General features: G+C 43.4%; 1 protein-coding gene across 1 annotated transcript in view; it reads right to left on the bottom strand.

Annotated features, from left to right (window-relative positions):
• Positions 1-21,226, bottom strand: part of syt9b (synaptotagmin IXb) — a 94,395-nt gene that overhangs the window by 53,505 nt on the left and 19,664 nt on the right. Inside the window, exons 2-4 of the mRNA XM_034196878.1 lie at positions 8,349-8,524; positions 2,618-2,835; positions 1,860-2,400 (exon numbers count right to left, since the gene is read on the bottom strand). Coding sequence (XP_034052769.1) covers positions 1,860-2,400; positions 2,618-2,835; positions 8,349-8,524 — 935 coding nt within the window. The remainder of the gene's footprint in view (positions 1-1,859; positions 2,401-2,617; positions 2,836-8,348; positions 8,525-21,226) is intronic.

The raw sequence follows: 21,226 nt of genomic DNA, 5'->3' as shown, positions 1-21,226 counted from the left end.
GAAATTCAACTAGTGAACTAGTGAGGCTTAAAATGTTCACTAGTAGTACTAGTGGGTCCCAAATGTGCACTAGTCACACTAGTTGCACATAATGCTAATGAGGAGGAGGGGAAAGAACGCATCGAGGTCTCCTATTGGCCCTAAGCTATAGAGCGCTACCCAACCCAAGTTGTTTCTTTAAGAGCTTAAATACAGTGTTTTTAAATACAGTCATATGACCATATTTACAAAAATATAAAACAAAAGTATTGTTGTAATTATGATCATATGACTGTATATCAAATTAGGTAAGAACATTGAAGACTTTGTTAAAATTAGAAATGTGCTTTAGGACTGCAGACAGAAATATAGATCCTCTTTAAAACATTTTATTAGCTGCAATTTGAAAGGTGCTTGGATTAGAATAGCACTGTAATAACAGAGGGACATTAGTGATGGATAGAAAGAGAGGAAGTAACCCTCTTCGGATCACAGCTTTCCTCAGAGGCTGAGAAATCGCCATGACTTCCATAAATATTAGGAGGTAAATATGGAGAGGTTGTTTATCTTCATATGGATCTATCGTTACCCTGATTTTAAGATCTGTCCAGTGTTTCAGCTTTATTCATTTTATGAGCACCGCTGATAAAATGTCCCACGATCATATCCGCTACTTTTGTGTCTCGAGTGCCGGTGAGGCACGGGTGAGGGTGGGTGTTACGTGGGGTGTTACGCTTCCGTGACAATGCCATCAATTGGGTTCTTGGCTCAGATAGAAAATGTTTTACAATATCCATACATAGCTGAGTTGCTTGCTGCTACGCTAATGCTCTGTATGTTAATGTGAGAACATTAATATTTTTCAAGTATTCTAAGACTAATTAAAATGATGATATATTTTAGTGTTTCATTTGTTACCTAGAATAAATTATACATGTGAGTTCCTGTTCATTTGTTCTCTTAATATACCTTAACCGCCTTGCCATTTTTTTCAATTGAATTTCCTTTTAATTCCAGTCTTTTTCAGTCTGTGCAAGCTTTACAAAATGTAGTGTTTACAAAAAAGTTATGCATGAATTGTCTTGTCAAATTATACAGATTAGTCTGTTTATATCTTAGTGAGGACATTTTCCCAGTCTAGTGCTACCATATCGGAAAATGTTACGAGTTATATATTTTGGGGTAAATCTAACCTATGAATTAAAAATTGTTAACCGGGACTTTTGCTCTTTGATGTATTGTAATTTGATAAACTGGTTATATGTGATCAAACTGTCCACTGTTTGGTCATTTACCAGAGAAGAAAAGTTTCAATTTCCAACAGACTGTAGTACTCAATCTATAAGACCGGCTAACCATGAGGAATTCCCTGTCAGGAGGATCTAACTTTCTTACTGAGTTACTCAGTGTACCAACCCTGTAGATTTATCCCGGTGAATAATGTAATAGAGACAGTGTCACTTATCTCTGTCAAACCAACCCCGGTCTTATGTCACTGTAGATCTGGGTCACTACCCCCAAGTGTTTCCTACTGCTTTCATTAAACATTCAATGTGTCTAAGTATATTTCTATGTATCTGCCTCTTGAAGACACAGATGAGTTTCATTTGGAGAGGAAATTAGATACAAGTCAATTAATATATCTCCTTCCCCTTTTTGTTTTAAGAGGGTTTTTACAAGGGGTTGCTTCAGTCTATTAGACCTACAAATGTATCCAACGTCAAACATGCTGCAAAGTTGTTGTCAGTTGTTTGTTATAAACAAGTTCAAATGTGAAGCTTTACCATGAAAATGAAACAGTGGAGCAGTTGTGTAAATAGCGAGAAGAAGAAAATAGTAGTGATAGAATTTAAGCAAAAGGATAGGAATTGGTAACTCACCGAGGTTACATATTGTATGTCCCGGCACAGTTTTGTCTCCCTTGGAAAGTCAGCAAGATCCAGGAAGTTGTCCACCACCACTTGGCCAATCAAGTCATGGCGAGAGAACCTGTCAAAGTCGTAGACGCTGAAGTGCAACTTACGACTCGACAGCTCGGCGTACGCCACCGGAAAGAGAAACACCTCATCGAACACTGGGTTGAGTGTCTTGCGGTGCACCTTAGTCTGGTGCTTGGTTTTGCGGTCAGGCAGCAGGTAGATCTTGACATAAGGGTCAGATGTCCCTGAGAAGTCTTTAGCAGGAAGATCATGGGCCTTGTGGATCTTCACAATCAGCTGCTCCAGGTCAAAGTCAAACTTCAGGACGAACAGAAGACGCCCGCAGCTGTCAGTGGGACGACCATCTTCTGCGTCCACCGACCGCTGCTTGTAGAGTTCTGGTTTGATTCGGCCCAAACCAGACAGTGACTCTTGGCGCTGGAACTGAGCAGGGTTAAAGTCCGGATTGGACAAATTCATCTGACGACGGATGGAGTTGTGCCTGTAACAAAGTGTACAATTTGACATATAAGAACATTCAAACCATTTCAATTGACTAATCAGTATTGAGTCTTTGATGCTTTAAGGCAACAGCTGAATTCACGGTATCTCTGAACCCAGAGGTCTAGGTTTATGTGACTGTGTAACTGTTTGTATCTGTGTTCAATCTGTCAACTAAAAAAGTTGGACAGCAGCTTTGGGGATTGATTGGTACTGACCGTACAGATGAAGTAGGCTCAGTAATCTGTCTCTGCACCCGGTCCCTGGCCAGAGTGTGGACCTGGTTTTTCTCCAGCTTGGCCTGAGTCTCCAATGGTATGTCAGGCGACGTGTGGCTTATTTTCAGGCCAGACTCCGGGACAACCACACTGGAGGGGGGCCCCAAAGACTCCTTCATACAGCCATCTTCGCTGTACTCCCTTTCGTCCCCGTCCACCTGTACAGCAGACAAATGTGTTTACAGTGTGAATCCCATTAAAGGAATTTCAATAAGGGACAGAGAAAGTAGGATAGGTGCCTCGAGGAGTTGTACAAACTAAACGTTTCTTTCAATTAAACCTTTACACTCAAAATGGCAAGTGAACCTTAATTCCCATTTATCACAAAGACAATAGAATATCACTATGAATTGGCAGTCTAGACCTGGATCAAGTGACAGTTCTATCCAGATGTGTGACACATATTTGATCAATTGATTAAAATAGTCTTAACCCTAGTCTTCACAAAGTGATTATTTTCAAAGGGTCACGGTTATAGAATACGAGTGCAACATATCTCATGAATGCAGCAAAGGGTTCACTCACTTGAACCTCATGACCTAGCACCTGTACATGTGCATTGGAATGGCACTAACTTAATGTCACGGTTTTAAGTTTGTGTGTCTGGTAGTGGGTGTTTTTCTGTTCTCCTTGTCATGTTTTCCTCCCTGTATATTGTCTGGGCTTTTTGTTACGATTATTGTGTTATGTCACGTTTTGTATGTCTTGTTTTGGGTGTTTTGCTGTTCTCCCTGTCATGTTTTCCTCTTGGTATATTGTCTGGTCCTTTTCCCTGTGTTTTTCCTCCTGTCGTTAGTTTCCCTAGTGTGTCTTGTTGTCTGATTGTGTTCACCTGTGGCCCTTGTGTTTCTCCTCCCCTGCCCGGCTGTTTCTCGTCTTGTGATTACCCCTCCCTGTATTTAGTCTTGTCTCTCCCTGTGTTCAGTGTTGGTTCGTCTTTTGTTGGTGACTGAGTTCACCGGGGAGTGTTCTGTTTTGTCCGAGTTTTATTCATATCCTTGAAATAAAGGTGTTATCAGTTTATTCTGCATTTGGGTCCTGCCTGCTTCACTCTACCGTAACAGAACCAACCAACCAAGAATGGACCCAGCGGACAGTTTGTACGAGGTGGAGTACAATTTGACATGTTTGAGGAATGACTTTAAATATGCCTCCAGTAGTGAAGAGAGGCAGTCCGTTTTTTCTGCGGCACGCCAGGAGGTAACCTCAAGGCCCTGGTTGGTCACCCGAGTGGGTGGAGGACTCTTTTGGCAGCTTTGAGGTCAAACCTGATTCCCGGCCTGCTAGCCCCGGGCATGCTAGCTCCATGTCTCCCAATTCCCAACCTGGCACCATACGCCTTGGTGGGTTCCGCCTGAAGTCAACCCGTGCTTCTGCCCCAGTTCCTGCTCCTGTCCAGGAGTTGTATTCCGGAACTCGTCTGGCTTTTGGAGGTCCACGGAGCCTCCAAACGGCTCCTAAGAGCAAGGCCAGGTTAGCAGCACGAGCCCAAAAGGCCATGGTTACAGACCCAGTTCTGGCCCCAGCAGCCATGGTCCTTGCTCCAGAACCGTTCCCGGCAGCCATGGATTCGGCTCCAGAGCCGGCCCATACAGCCATGTTTCCGGCTCCAAAACCGGACCTTACAGCCATGATTCTGGCTTCAATTCCGGCTCCAGAGCCGGCCCATTCAGCCATGTTTCCGGCTCCAGAACCGGACCTTACAGCCATGTTTCCGGCTCCAGAACCGGACCTTACAGCCATGTTTCCGGCTCCAGAACCGGACCTTACAGCCATGTTTCCGGCTTCAGAACCGGACCTTACAGCCATGATTCTGGCTTCAATTCCGGCTCCAGAGCTGGCCCATTCAGCCATGGTTCCAGACCCAGCTCTTGCCCCAGCTGCCATAGTCCCATCTCAAGTCCCTTCTCTAGTCCCTTCTCTGGTCCCTACTCAATTCCTTTCTCAAGTCCTTTCTCAAGTCTCTCCTCTAGTCCCTCCTCTAGTCCCTCCTTTAGTCTCTCCTCTAGTCCCCTCTCGAGTCCCCTCTCTAGTTCCCCTCTCTAGTCTCCTCTCGAGTCTCCTCTCGAGTCCCCTCTCGAGTTCCCCCTTGGTTCCCCTCTCGAGTCTCCTCTCGAGTCTCCTCTCGAGTCCCCTCTCGAGTCACGTCTCAAGTCCCTACCCAATGTCCTGGTCCGTTGGAGGTTCCGCTGGGGGTCCTGCCAACTCCATGTCCTGTCCCGTTGGAGGTCCCGCCGACTACTCTCCTGCCGGGGGTCCTGCCAACCCTTTGTCCTGTGCCGTTGGAGGCCCCGCCGACTACTCTCCTGCCGGGGGTCCTGCCAGCTCCTTGTCCTGTCTCGTTGGAGGTCCCGCCGACTACTCTCCTGCCGGGGTCCTGCCAACCCTTTGTCCTGTGCCGTTGGAGGCTCCGCCGACTACTCTCCTGCCAGGGGTCCTGCCAACCCTTTGTCCTGTCTCGTTGGAGGTCCCGCCGTCTACTCTCCTGCCGGGGGTCCTGCCAATCCTATGTCCTGTGCCGTTGGAGGCCCCGCCGACTACTCTCCTGCCGGGGGTCCTGCCAACCCTATGTCCTGTCCCGTTGGAGGTCCCGCCGACTGCTCTCCTGCCGGGGGTCCTGCCAATCCCGTGTCCTGGTCCTCTTCCGTGGGGGATCCTGCCGAGGCCTGTCCCACCAGCTCCGACACCGGGTCCTGCCCGGCCTCCGGCGCTGTCCCGTCAGCGCCTTCCTGCCCGGCCTCCGGAGCTGTCTGGTCTTCGCCCTCGAGCCCGGCCCTCTGAGAGCCGCAGTCTTCACCCTCGATCCCGGCCCCCTGAGAACCACGGCCTTCGCCCTCGAGCCCGGCCCCCTGACTTTCCCAGCCGCGGCCCTCGCCCTCATGCTCGGCCCCCTGAGTTCGCCCGCGGTGGCCTTCGCCCCTCCATAACCCCCACCTTGGACTCTGTCTTGCCCCCGGGCCGTCCGCCCAAGTCCCCCTTCTCGGCTTCTGCCTTGCCCCCGGGCCGTCCGCCCGAGATCCCTTCCGGGTCCTCCGCGGTGCTCTTGGGTTGTCAGCCCAGACCCGTCCTCCGGACCCCCTCCACCCATCCTGGTGGCCCTAGTTTTGTTAATTCCTGATTGTTTTCACCTGTGACCCCTTCTGTGTCTCCTGTGTTAATCAGCGTCAGTCCCGACCCTGATTATTCCCACCTGTGTCTTGTTACCCTGTGTTTAAATTCCCCTGTCTCCCAGTGTTCAGTGTCAGTTCGTTTTTGTCTCTTGTCATGTTCAGGTCTATGCTCCTTGTGCTCTTGAAAAGTTTGATTCCTCACTACGTGAGCGCTTTCATTTTTTATTCTCTATTTTTGTCATCTCGGCTAGAGATTTGATAGTTACCTTTTTTGTTGTTCAATGCTGTATTTGGAAAATAAAGTATCTTACAAATACTTTACCTCTGTCTCCCGGGTCGTGCAATTGGGTCCTACATCCTAAGTGTCTGAGTTCGTAACAGAACAAACTGACCATTATGGACCCAGCAGACCTTTTAATGCTACAGGCGGAACGTCTTGAGTACTCTCTGGAGTCCCTTTTGTATTCGTGGGATGGGCGGGGTAGAGAGGCTGCGTTGAAGGAGGCACGTCAGGAGGTTGCTCGCAAGCCTTGGCTCTGGAGCTTGTTGCCCGAGAGGCTCAAGGATTTTACAAGTAGCCCTGAGTGCCAGCCTCAAGCCTCAAACCCCTTCTTGGGATCCTGCCTTGCCTTAGGAGGTCCACGGAGCCTCCAAAAGGTCTCTAGGAGACACAAGGCCAGGATTCCAGCCATGGCCCCAGCAGTCATTGTTCCGGCTCCAGAACCGGCCCACAAGGTCATGGATCCGTGCACCAGTACCGGCCCACGCTGCTTTGCTTCCTTGCTCCATTTCCTGGCTTACACAGCCAGGGTCCAGGCTTCTGCTCCGTGCCCAACAGCCATGGTTCCGGCTCCAGTGCCGGCCCCAGCAGCCATGGTCCCTGCTTCAGTACCGGTCCACACAGCCATGGTTCCGGCTCCAGTGCCGGCCCCAGCAGCCATGGTCCCTGCTCCAGAACCGGCCCACACAGCCATGTTTCCGGTTCAAGAACCGGCCCATACAGCCATGATCCAGGCTTCAGTCCCGGTTCCCACAGCCATGGTCCCTGATCCAGAACCGGACCTTACAGCCATGTTTTCGGCTTCAAAACTGGCCCACACAGCCATGATCCAGGTTTCAGTTCTGGTTCCCACAGCCATGGTTCCGGCTCCAGAACCGGCCCATGCAGCTATGGTCCCTGCTCCAGAAGCGGCCCGTTCCAGCCATGGTTCCGGCTCAAGTACCCGGCCCAGCAGCCATGGTCCCGACTCCGGCTCCTCGTCCCCTGTTGACTCTTCGGCCGACGCCAGCTCCCCGTGTCCTGTCAACGTACCGGCGGACTCCAGCACCTCGTCTCCTGTTGGCTCTCCAGCCGACGCCAGCTCCCCGAGTCCTGTCGGCGTACCGGCCGACTCCAGCACCTCGTCTCCTGTCGACGTACCGGCCGACGCCAGTTCCCCGTGTCCTGTCGGCGTACCGACCGTTTCAAGTCTCCTCTCAAGTCCCCTCTCGAGTCTCCTCTCAAGTCACCCCTCCAGTTCCCTCGCAAGTTCCCTCTCAAGTCTCCTCTCGAGTCCCCTCTCGAGTTCCCTCTCGAGTCCCCGCTCACTAAGTGAGCGCTTTCATTTTTTGTTCTCTATTTTTGTCATCTCGGATAGAGATTTGATAGTTACCTTTTTTGTTGTTCAATGCTGGAAAATAAAGTATCTTACAAATACTTTACCTCTGTCTCCCGTGTCGTGCAATTGGGTCCTACTGTACATCCTAAGTGTCTGAGTTCGTAACACTGTTTTTTACTCAAAAGGATACACTTTAAAAAAATGTATTCAGAGATTCTCAATGTCTTTGTCTTGTTTGCTTTTTGTTTAATTTTAGGCGTTAACTTTATTGCACTAGGACACATTTTATTTTTGGTAACAATATGTATTTGTCTTACATTGTTAAATGCCTTTGTTGATACATACTACTTAACCATAAAATGTACAGTAAATATGGTTGAAATTATTTGAAAGTGTATGATGTTTTTGATTTGATATGTAGGTGTAGATAGGACACAATAAATCATACATTCTTACTCTAACCCTAAGCCCAGCCCTATCACTTGGTAATAAAGTGAATTGACATTGTGGTAATGGCTTAATGTAGGTATGTCCTATTTAAGGTAATTATGCTTCATGTCAACAGGGAAAAGTTGGTGCGTGTTTATATATATAGTACAAATATTGAACCTGATAAACACTTTTTCATTGTGCTTATTGAGTTAAAACGTGTCTCAAAGTCTGTGCGTCCATCAAATAGGCTACAATGAAAGTTTGCAGGCACAGTTACTTGGACAGCCCCCCTTTTAGGCTCTTGATTGGCTACTCAGCCAAATATCTGATTCTGTGTTTTATTTACTTTTGTTAGATAAAGGCGCGATCAACAGCAAGCTGGTGTTTAATTTGTGTGTATTGTATGGCTGTGACTGTGCCAACTAGAGATTTCAAGGATTATATCTTTCAGCAGTTTGAGTCATAAAGGAAACTTAATGTATCTCACTTTACCAACATTTTCACTTTTGAATGTGAGACTCTCCTCCTTACCTCTGTGAGGACAGGCTGTTGGTCTCCCCCAAGGAAGTGGGCCCCCTTGAGGACATCTGGGAGGAAGCGGCCGCTCAGTGGTACCCAGCATATCTTCCATGAGACAAAGAGGGAGACGCTGAAGAGAGCCAGACCACAGGTGGTCACCAGCAGGGACAACAGGCTCACCGATACATCTAGATAAAAGAGAGAGGGGGGGCTCAGTGAACAGTGAACACAGCTTTGCCAGTGATGAATGCTGGCCCAGACAAACCCATCTCCCAAAAGGCAGCCTGTGTTTATTCAGAATGCTAGATGAGAAGGAGAAACTATTTAATCTTCACTGTAGGCAAAAATACAAGCAAATTCGATTTGATTCATTTCCTGCATGTTGCCCGGTACACATTATATAAACTGCATAATATCAAAACCCAACTTTTAAAACCTAAATAAATTATGTATAAGTAGGGACCTTACATAATAGTCTTACACTGTCTCACCTTGTCTACATTCCCATGCCTCTTCCTGCACCTTGCCCTAACTCTAAAACGTTGCTTTATTTTACAAACAAGATGGATTGCTGCAATGTATTTTACTGTATTGCACATGGTTAAGTGGTTTTACATGCTAAAAGGCATAGGTGGCGGGTGAGACTCAGGATAGGGAAGTCTTGTACTTGACCAACTACCAGACATGTATTATACACCACATAAGTTGTTATGTTTAGAGAAGCAATAAGCTTTTTTGCCCCTACTGACCAACAGTAATGCACAGCACAGGAGCTAATTAATTTTAACACAACAAACATCAACATTAGCTTACTAGGTTACACTAAAAACTAGAATCAACTATGTCGTGCTAATATGCTAACGTGAAATACGGGTTATTACAGGTTTAGCAGCAGTATACAACAAAGCAAACACACACATTAAGTGAATATATATGTAAATGACCCAATTTGTGTTCTTTGAACCTGAAAAGGAGATTGCATTGTTTTTGTTACTTTCATTGCAATTGTGTACATGTCTGAAGCGTAATTTAGCTTAACTTCCTGTTTTATTTAGACATGCATTCATTTTGAGTTTTCAATAAATTGGAAATCATCAGTCAAGTGTACCACCTAGGAGGGATATGCTACAGCAGGCCTATTCAACTAGCGGCCCACGGGCCGAATCAGGCCCTTCAGAACTTTTTTCTGGCCCACAAGAGGTTACCTGCAAATCGAAATGGCATATGTGTAATAGCATAAATAAAACTAGTGTCTGATCACACTAAATCCGACGATGCGGCGAAAACTCTGGTTTTTCCATTCATTTGAATGATTTTGAATCCATTATTTTGCCTGCCGCGCTCTGCTCATTAAAAAAAAAAACGCACTGTGTCCTCACTTGTCATTGGCTCAGTCAAACTCACGTTACACACTAGGTTCGCGGGCCACGGAGAAAGTGCTTTAGTTAACAACAGCTTCAAGATGTCTCTCTCCAAGCCCAAGAAACGTAAAGTTGATTCGGAAAATCGCCAATTCCAGAATGAATGGACTGACAAATATGTATTTACTTTGCCAGCCGCAACAAGTAATAAACCGGTGTGTTTATTGTGCAACGAAAGTAAATCCGTGATGAAAGAATACAACGTAAAGCGACACTACAACTCAAATCACGGCTCGTTTTCTGCCAGTTTTCCCGTGGGCTCAGAGGAACGGAGAAGGAAAGTACAGGGACTGCTAGCATCATTTGAACGGAGTCAAGTGGCCAACAATGAGGAAGGTGGCCTTGCTTATACTGACAATGTTTGGATCTACCTATACTTGTGAGTCTAGCTTTTCTCATATGAATGCCATCAAAACAAGGGCACGTTGCTCCATGACCAATGAGAAGTTGCATGAGTGTCTCAGGATTGCACTTATGAGCCAAACTATGCTGAAATAGCTAAATCAAGGCAGTGTAATTTCTCTCACTGACTCAAACAGGCTAAACATGACAGAAGTCTGATTCATGGTATGTATGCAGATCTGTTTTTATGGTCATTCATTTTATGGTCATTCAAACAAGCCTACTTACTGTTTCGAAAATTGTAAAAATGTTTCCAAGATATGAATGTTATTGTGAGTCTGATGGCTATTGTTTTACTATGTTCTATTTGCATTTAGTATTACATTTTATGGACTTGTGTTGTCTTCAATGCACCTTATGTATGCTTGGAAGTGTTGAGGATATTATGCACAGGGCTACTTACTGTTAATGTGATGAATACTGTTTTATTATATTCATCTTGTTTTGTACATTAGTGGACATGGAACTGTTGGGGGAAAAAACTCATGTCTCCTTAGTTTTAAAGATGCAACATTTTGCACTTTTGTGTCAAGCCTTGTAACCGAAGCTTTCCTACTTTTTTATGGACTGGTTGCTTTCTGTAATGATTTATGTTGATACAATTAAAGTAAAAAAAAAAGGGATGCACTTGACAGTTCATTTAATGTATTAGTATCTATTAACACTACTGTAAGCAAGAGTTATTTGTAGTGGTTCCTTGACAAAGTATTGTGTGGCCCACAAACCCCCAGTGATTTTCCTATTTGGCCCACTTGCTAATGAAGTTGAATAGCCCTGTGCTACAGTATGTGTACACATGAAATCCATAGTACACTAGATGTATAACATAAAGTGCGATCTAAATCATAGTCACCACAGAAAGTATCTGTGCATTTACTACATACTGTTGCTGTGAGCTAAAACAATGCTAACGAAGAGCAACAAAACAGAGGAAACATAGCATACATAACTCCTGCTAGCTTAGCCTGAGGCACACGACACATGGCCTACGTAGAACTAGAAGCACTAATTGACAATATTTGATGCAGCTTGACATGAAGTGTTTCAGTTTCGACTATAAGACATTTAGCGAACATCAGTAAATTGTGTTGTTGTTGATAGTCTGTTTATGTAGGCCAAGTGCCCAATAGTGTATTGACCAAAGATTTAAAAATCACCTATTGTGCAAAATCCACTTTTTCATGTCTATTATACATAAATATCTGTCCCCTCTGTGTTGAGAGATTCTTAAAGGTTCAAGAAAAAATTATCTTTCTTTTTATCCTGATCCATTTATATAAAAACCTGTCTGAACAGATGTTGGCCACTTCATGATGTCACAATGTTTTTTTGGCTTTTGCAACCAGTAAGCAACCAAGGTAACACCCGCCCAACTTATCACCTGAATCTCCTCCTATAGCACCAATAGGCGCTTTCACACCAAGTACTTTTCCCAGGAATAGTTCCCTGGAACTTTTATTTCCTGAAACTATCTAGTAAATCGCGTGCACGCCGGAATAAGTCCCTGAGGGAGCCGCTGACGTCACTTCTTCTTCTGCTTTGGGTTTACTGGCAGGCCGCAAACAACTTCACGGCGTATACTGCCACCCGGAGTCCCCGGCCGGAAGTCTTCTACTGAAGCCTTCCGAGTAAATCGCCAGAAGCGCTGACACCTCCTCCTCACTCCACCGCTCCCATGTTTTCTTTTGTTATGCCATAAGTTAGTCTCTCTCCGTTGGTGCGCTGGGCTAATGCTAATGCTAATAATGCTGATGCGAGCAAAGAAAACGGCAGCTTCACAAAAACTTTTCAGAGTTTTACAGGGCATGGTTTGCAATTCACCCAGCCAATCAGAAATTGGAACCTTTTTCTCCCCAGGAAAGTCCCTGCTCTCTAGCAGGGACTAAAAAGGGGTGAAAAGGTTAGCGCAAAAAAAGTTATAGTTCCAGATATTTTTTGGTGTGAACGCAAAATCCCAGGAACTATCGGAACTATTCCTGGGAAAAGTACTCCGGTGTGAAAGCGCCTATTTTGTTTTATTAAACCAGACACTCTGCAGAGGGGCGTGGCCAGCAGCAGCTCATTTGCATTTAAAGCTAAAGACACAGAATCAGCACTTTTGAAACAGGGCTAACACAGAGCCCTGCTGAAAAAACCAGCATATACCAGTTTAAGATGGTTGCTGGTTTTAGCTGGTTTTAGCTGGTGTAAGGCTGGTTTAGTTGTTTTTTGCTGGTTCAAGACCAGCATGGTCAGCTAAACCAGCATAGGCCAGCATGGATGTCATGCTGGTCTATGCTGGTTTTAGCTGGTAATTAAGCTGGTCTATGCTGGTGAAGCTGGTATTTATGCTGGTCTAACAGCAGTCTTGCTGGTGAAACTGAGACAGACACAAACAGACAGAGAGGGCGGGACACGGGGGAACGGCGACACAGCAGTGGTTGAAAGAAAGCGGTATGTTTTGACTGCCACTAACGGTCGGGAAGTGAAGATCAGTTGAGCGTTTCTGTGACTCCGCCCAGCGGCTGCTCTTCTGGGAGGCACCTTTCAGCTCTGTCTACTGGGAAACGCGCTAAAAGTCCTTCTGGAGGGAAGCAACACTACACAATTTCACCAAGTCTGAGAGTAAAAGCTTTCTCGAAGGTTCGTTTTGCTTTCTTACAACGTTACGTTAATGTTAACTTAAAGGGATAGTGGAAATCCGCGAATTTTGGGTTTAACTTATGTATTTTTATTAGGGCCGGGACTTTAACGCGTTAATTAAGATTAATTAATTACACAAAAATTAACGCGTTAAAAAAATTAACGCATTTTAATCGCACTTATTTTTGCACCGCGGAACGTTTCTCACTGGATGAGTTTCAGGCGTACCGATTATACTGGAGCACCAACTAACGTTCATGACTTCAGACAACAACAAACCACAGTGAACAACAGTGGGAAATGTTGTTTTAAAAAACGGACGGATGGAAGCGTCGATAAGAGCACGGTTGTGTGCAAATTATGCAAAAAGGAATTCGCATATCACCGCAGCACATCAAGCCTCAAGTATCACCTCAATGCAAAACATATAGCAGCTAGCGTGGACGTTAGCCTCTTTTATCGCGTTCACACCAAAAAGAGCCGGTACTAAAATTAGTTCATGAGAACCTTTTTACCCCCAGGAAAGTCCCTGCTAGAGAGCAGAGAGCTGCTAGAGAGCAGGGACTTTCGTGCGGCTCTCTTGTGAGAAAAGAGCTATATTTCTGATTGGCTGGGCGGATTGCAAACCACGCCCCGTAAAACTCCCAAAAAGTGTTGTGAAGCCGCCATTTTATTATCCTCGCATTAGCATTATTAGCATTAGCCCAGCGCAGAAACGCAGAGAGACTAACTTATGGCAACACAAAATAAAACATGGGAGCGGTGGAGATGAGGAGGTGTCGGCGTTCTGGCGATTTACTCGGAAGGCTTCTACTGAAGCCAGTCCCCAACTCCGGGGACTTCCGGCCGGGGACTTTGGGCGGCAGTATACGCCGTGAAGTGGTTTGCGGCCTGCCAGTAAACCCAAAGCAGAAGAAGAAGAAGTGACGTCAGCGGCTTCATTTGCCTAATCCACCCCCAGGTTCAAAGAGTTCTCATGAACCTTTGTGGGAAAAGTACTGCGGTGTGAATGCGCCTAATGGTATACTAAAATCCATGTGTAAAAAATTGCTTCTCACTGTTCTCAGGTCAAATATTTATATGTGATTAAAAATGCGATTAATTTCGATTAATTAATTACAAAGCCTCTAATTAATTAGATTAATTTTTTTAATCGAGTCCCGGCCCTAATTTTTATTAAAAATAAGCATAATAAACAATTTTTTTAATTTCATGCGCCTAGTTTCATTTTATTTTCAATTTTACTGCGCCCTCTCAATGAAACGAAATACTTCGGGAATCGTCGGGAATCTTCGGGTGATGACGAGAGCATAGGAAGACGGGCACAAACAATGGCGGACATTCAATAGCATTTGCATGTGAATAGCCGACCTTTATTATGGTGAATAGATGTGTTTTGTATGGCTGTAGTGCGACAGCAAATGCAGAGAATGGCGTATCGACGCATGCGTTTCCAAGAAACCCAGCCATTCGTCGTCAGTGGGTGAAATTTTGATCACAAATCAAAAAAGGTAAGACGTAATTATTGTAATATTTTTGGAACCGGATGTCGTTTACTTTCTCTTTTCTGGCTGATAGCTCCAGGAATTCGAGGTCTTACAGTGATGACATTACATGTGTGGAATCTGTGGAGTCTCAGCTTTAAATCGTATATCTTGTTTGTGCAGTTAAGATAGTAATAACTAATAAGGGCATTTCTACCGTGTGTTGTGTGTAAAAAAGCGTTAGCATTAGTTAGCATTGTTTCGCTCAATGCTAATTCAAAGGCTTGGTATTACTCTTGTGTTTTTTCTAGCTAACAATTGTTCTTATTGTCAGTTAGCGGAGTTTCTTACCTTTAAAAGGGTATGAAACATTAATAGTTTCATAAATGTTAAGAAGCCCTGAGACATGTGAGAGAAAAAAAACTGTGGGAGGGGTCCACTGGGGGGACCTTCGGGCTTAACTGGTTAACAATGATTAATATTTGTAAAGGCTACAGGTGATCTTAAGATGCGTGAGCTATGCTTAGGGACCTACCAGTCAAGATTATTTGTGCGTAGGGGTGCATCATCTGGCGCCTGGTCCTGGTCATCCTCGCCATTGCCCATGCCGTGAACCATCACCTCGGGCTCGAACAAATAAGGACATAATGGTCCATCGTCTGGCTCAATATTGTCACCATCGTCGCTTACTGAACCGGATTCAGATTCAGTTCCTAAAACGACATTTTCGTAGGAAAGCCGAGAGGATGTTTCTGACTCGCTATCATCACTGGATACCTCGTACAATCCTTCTTCTTTGTCAGGTATATTTGCCCTTCCACGTTCATTCTGCATAGACGCCATGGTTTGTTATCGTTTCGTCTTCCTGAGTTTTCGTCACTTCCGGTTTGGCTGAGTCGAACATTTCGTTTCTAAAAAACTTCGGGGAAGCTGCAATAAAGTGCTTCTAACATGCGTAAGGCAATTATTATATTGTTTTAATCAGGTGTGATTGTTTTGGTACGTAATTATGCTTGTATAAGTTAAAACGAAACTATTTGAGGTTCCATTTCCACTATCCCTTTAACCTTACGTTTGCTAGGAGGCTAGCTGTCTTAGCTAACAACAGTTAGCAGCTAACGTTTTCTGCAGTTTGCGTTTCCCCTGAAAAACGTGATGTAGTTATTTAAGGGTAAGTTAACTTAACGTTATCTTACAAGTTGAGAGAGTTACGTTTTGTTTAAAATCGTCAATGTAATGCCATTAGAGGTTTTGTGTTGAACATGAAGTTAGCTAAGTTAGTTAGCTCACTCTACCAAAGGTTAGTGTTGGGGAATATTTTCCAAGGCCCATAACTTTGACCCAGTTTATCAGTTCAAGCTGTCCTGACTGAGCACACGCACCTCGTAACCGTGGCTGCTGTGCTCTCAGTGTTATGTCTCCCTGTTCCTGCCTGTTGGCGAGAGGTGTTATGATTCTATGTTCCTGCCTGTTGACGTCAGCTGATAGAGGTGTTGTGATTTTATCTTGTTATGCAGCATGTTGATGATGCTCTCAGAACTAGTTAAATACATGGGTCTGAGGTAGAGTTCTTTGGATAATTGACGTGGCAACCACCCGTGCAGTCTCACCGTGACTGCTGTGATTTGTGATGTGAATCTCTCCGGCCGAAACTCCAAATAAATCATTAGTGTTTGACATCGAAGCTCCTGCACCACCGTGTCTCCTTCCTGAGTTGGTGACTCCCACTGCATTGCTACACAGAAGTTTCCCTTACAAATTGGCGTTGTCAGCAGGATACCAACAAATCTTCAGAGCTGGTAAGTGTAATTTTCAAATCTACATTTGGACATTGCCTTACCAGAATCTGTGATTGACGGTATCCTAAAAAATTAATGAACATTTGGGGATAATAAACCCAGGGGATCAGTGTCTGGGGACTCAGTCCTGGCTGATTTCCTCTGTGTGTGCTGCTCGGGACGGAAGTGCCATACAAGCATACACAGCTCATGTTTAGAGAGACCTTAAAGAAAGGCATCAGTGAAGTGGAGCTTCTGTGTGAATTGAAAGCAATGTAAACAATTTGTATTGGACAAATCGCCGAATTCTGAGGGTTTTAGCGGCCAAACACAGCAGTTGAAAATAAGCAGCCAGAGATATAATACTGCTATCGCCTCTCTGTAAAACACGGCTCCAGCTGCGGCCGCGGGTGTGTGTGTGTAAAACCTCCCCGTGTTTGTGGGGCTGGAGCAGTGCAGCTGAGAGGGAGAAAGTCACAGCTTTTTGTCTATAGGCTTTAATTCACAACACCGCCGTCTCTATTACAAACGGGACGGTCTAAAAGCACTCGCTGTTTTGGACCGCTTTCTCATGGTAAGACGGGCCAGCGCGAGACGCGTGCATCACCCGATGTGCCACAGTTCCCTACACATTGAGGAGCAGGTGGCGGTCAGGGGTGCATACATAAAATTATAGGCTAATTGCACACAGGTGGGTAGTGGCAAGCAAGCATAGAGCAAACTGTGTTTCATCATTGAAGTGAACGCGATAGCAAGTGTATAGGCAACCCAGTGGCATTTCGTGTTCACCAACACGATTTTTAATCTATTGATTCGTGTTCCCCAACACGATTTGCCCCTTTTTTTCGTGTTGCACAGCACGATTTTTTTTCGTGTTGCACAGCACGATTTTAAAAGCAATGTATTTCTACTGCTTGCAGCACGTCTTTTTCTCCGGTCGGGTCGAGGAAGACCTGAAGCTGTGTGGTTCATAAAAACATGTTCTTACTCAATATCAAGCCACAATTATTGCTTTTATTTTAAATCGTATAATTTCGAACTTTTGTTGCCGTCTGTGAGGAAAAGAAATGGGGCTCAGAGCCTCAGAATACTGAAATCTGTATTTTTTAAATATTTGTTTCCTTCTAATTTGTTATTCTTTTCAAAATAACACACTGTTATTTACTCACCAATAATACACAATTATGCTTGATTTTATTTATTGGTTTAATTCCATAATCTCTGGCTTTTTTGGCCTCCGTCAGGGACTGAATTTCAAAATAAAAATAACCGGACATAGGCATTACCCAAGATCCTCAGCTATGGTTTTAAGCTCGCTTATTGGATGTTTTAGCCGCAATGCATGCTGGGATTTGGTGTTTATATGATATGAAATCCGGAAAACATTTGTGTACCTTGTGTGCATCTAGTGGTTAAAGCACGTTATTGAATTATTGTGTTTGATTAAAAAAATATTAAGAGTACATACTTTCATAGGGGGAAAGTATAAATATAGAAATATAGAATATAAAAAATCAAGAAGATACTATAAAGTGATCTCTACAATAAAACAGTTTAGTGCAGCATGTACAAAGATATTAATAGGAGGAGGTGCAAAACAGAAAAACGAATTAACCTTTATTTAAACATTAAATAACAGATTTCTTCTTTTAAATAAGAAAAAAACGTTGGGGGTATCTATCTACAGATAAATATTAAGCCTGACAAAGTACTTAACGTCTAATATATTGCTTTCCTGCAATGTTAACTATGTTGAAGCACTTATTTTAACTGATATTATACATATGAATTATACTCGTATGTATGTAGATAGAATAAGAAATGTGCAGAATATGACAGTTTAATGGTGGAGGTACACACATATTGATAGATGTTTTGTAATGCACTGTTGAGGAACCTGTGACCCAAGTGTTTCATTCATTGCATAACTACACCGTAGTTGTGTATATGATATGTCAATAAACCTTTGAAAATCTTGAAAGGGATGTGCAAAATAGCCATAATATACAGCCTTTAATTAACTATTAGTAGAGAATAACGAGTAATGAATATACTTTATTACTCGTTTCCATTCATGTCAATTGCAGATACATGTTTAGTCTTCTCAAGCACCAACTATCAAATATCTCTCCTGATTGTTGGCACTTGACAATCACCTTACCTGAATTTTACTCAGGTGTAACTAAAGTCTGATTTAAGGGTTGTTTATATTTCACATAATTAATCAGAATCTGCAAAGTAACTCAAATAAATGCAGTGGAGTAAAAATACCAGGTTAACCTCTGAATTATAGTGGAGTAGAATTACAAAGTAACAATCAGCTGTCATGTGGGTATATATAGCGATTTTCACCCATTTATTAATTATAATAAATAATATATAATAGTTTTACATTTGATAACGCCAATGTGTTTAATACTGGCAACTTCTAATTGTGGGAAAAACGAAAACGTTCAGTAGAGACGTCTCATAGAACATTTGGCGAAACACAATAGCCAGCATCCAGCATGTGTAGTTCTGGGGGGGCGTTCGATTCCAGTTTTGGATAATCTGGCGTGGTTTCGTTCCATTTCACACAGCTGTTTGACGCTCTGCGTAACCTTACGGGGGACTGTAGTCCTAAACGATAGCTGGGGATTATGGGTAGTGTAGTGTCTTCGGCCATCCTAAACTCAGAAAGGTTGACAATCGCAATGACGCTCGAAATGTCCCTTATAGTCCTACGTCTGTTTCCGGATATTTTATTTGGAAATTCAGTCCCTGATGGACGCCAAAAAAGCCCGAGATTATGGAATTAAACCAATAAATAAAAGCAAGGATAATTGTGTGTTATTGGTGAGTAAATAACAGTGTGTTATTTTGAAAAGAATAACAAATTAGAAGGAAAAAAATATTTTAAAAATACAGATTTAGTATTCTGAGGCTCTGAGCCCCATTTATTTTCCTCACAGACGGCAACAAAAGTCAGAAATTATACGATTTAAAATAAAAGCAATAATTGTGGCTTGATATTGAGTAAGAACATGTTTTTATGAACCACACAGCTTCCGGTCTTCCTCGACCCGACCGGAGAAAAAGACGTGCTGCAAGCAGTAGAAATACATTGCTTTTAAAATCGTGCTGTGCAACACGAAAAAAAATCGTGCTGTGCAACACGAAAAAAAGGGGCAAATCGTGTTGGGGAACACGAATCAATAGATTAAAAATCGTGTTGGTGAACACGAAATGCCGTGAGACTGGGTTGGTATAGGCTGGTCGTATCGGACTACAGTCAACTGGGCTGTCGTTTGGAGAGAAAGGGAAGAGGGAAAAGTCTGTGGGCTCCGATCGGGGGGGCACAGCGCCACTAGAAAAGAGTAGTGGTTGTCGCAAGAGGATAAGCTAGTTATCGCTCTTGGACGGCTTTCAGGCACCGATCTATGACTTGTATACAAGGGTGGGTGCGTGAGACAAGACGCCCCACTGGAGATAATTCCCCACCCCCTCTGAGACCTCTTAATTCGGACTAAATTGAGCTGGATGAGCTCTGCTGTCGCGCTGGTGTTTATTACGAGTTCATATTGGTTTGTCCCGCCGTCTTGTGTATGTTTTGTAACAACTAATAATGAATCAGTCCATAGACAGGGTAAAATGAACTAAACTTTAGTTATCTCACCAAAAGTAAATGACTTGAGAAAAATAAATAATATAAAGATGTAAAGCAAAATTCTGGTCGTATAAATGTGCTGCAAAATGAAAATAAATAGCAAAAGAGTGTTTTTATGTCCTGCCTCTCAGTGTGCAGAGGAAAATGTAAACAAGAAGCACACTGTTCAGGGTGTGCGCTGCAGGTGTAAAAAGAAAAGAAGATTATATTGCTTTAAGAATCCATTCTTAAATGGTATTGCTGGTATGTTAAGATATGTTTATGACCTTGTATAAACCCTATGCCTCGTCCTGCGCCCCGAAACCCTCAGAGACCTGCCTGAGGAGATCAGGGTTGCAAAATCTGTTTTTGTAGGTCAATGTTGTATTATTTGTTTCATTAATTGTTGTTGAAACCTTTTGTGCTGTTGCTGCAAAATGGAAACCTTGTTGATTGTCTGTTCCAACTGGCCACTGGAATCAGATAATTAATATAAGTTGAAGTTCAATTACAGTTTTAAAAATAGTTTAACATTCTTTATTAAACTGCTTCAAATTATTTCTCGTATCAACCAATTGGTCTCCATAGACATTACTAAAATTAAAATAGTTGTTAAACTACTGACAAGTTTTCTGAAACCGAGCTTATGAACAACAGAGTAAAGGTCGCTGGTTAAGCCAGGATCAATATATTTGTTGAAGTGTGCATAATAAAATGTGTTAAATTAATTGAGCAATTCTTTAAAAAGTATAATGTTGCAATCTCTTTAAAATAAGTAATTACAGTTAAAAAATAGATGTTGTTTTCCAAGGACCTCTCTTTCACAGGCCCACACTTTGAATCATAACACTTCCAAGTCCTACAGAGATCAGTATCACTTTGTGTTGCAAGCCAAATCCAGGGTTTCTACTCGAGCCCATTTTAAATACCATAAAGAAAAGTATTGAACCCAGCTCGAGCTAAATGTCAAATGTATTTAATTAATGTGCAAGTGTTTTGATTTATTTGAAATGTTCCAGTCTAGAGTTTAGTGTAAACAACATATTGGTTCTCATAACATTCTCACTGCTGTGCTGTCCCAATGGTCACAAGCACACACACACACACACACACACACACACACACACACACACACACACACACACACACACACACACACACACACACACACACACACACACACACACACACACACACACACACACACACACACACACACACACACACACACACACACACACACACACACACACACACACACACACTTTGGATGAGTATTCACTTTATCCAAATTGTAAATTGTTGCCTTCTTTAAAGTTATTAGTAATTCAAGATTAATTATTCAATTAAATTAGGTACATAACATAGAATAAATAAAATAACTTTGACTTGATCATTTTGTTCACAACATTAGACTTTGTCCTCTAATCTCTACTAGAATAAGATAAGTGTGCATGTTTGGGTGTTTTAACACTCCTGTAATGTACCTAATCTTGTTATCCTTTTCATTACAGAGCTGGGAAAATGGTGTATTGCTTAGATTCTGATCCGTGCAAGT

The sequence above is a fragment of the Gymnodraco acuticeps genome, unplaced genomic scaffold, assembly GCF_902827175.1.
Source record: "Gymnodraco acuticeps unplaced genomic scaffold, fGymAcu1.1, whole genome shotgun sequence".
Lineage (NCBI taxonomy): Eukaryota > Metazoa > Chordata > Actinopteri > Perciformes > Bathydraconidae > Gymnodraco > Gymnodraco acuticeps.
Note: the sequence above shows the minus strand (reverse complement) of the source record. Positions and strands in the feature narration are given on the sequence as shown.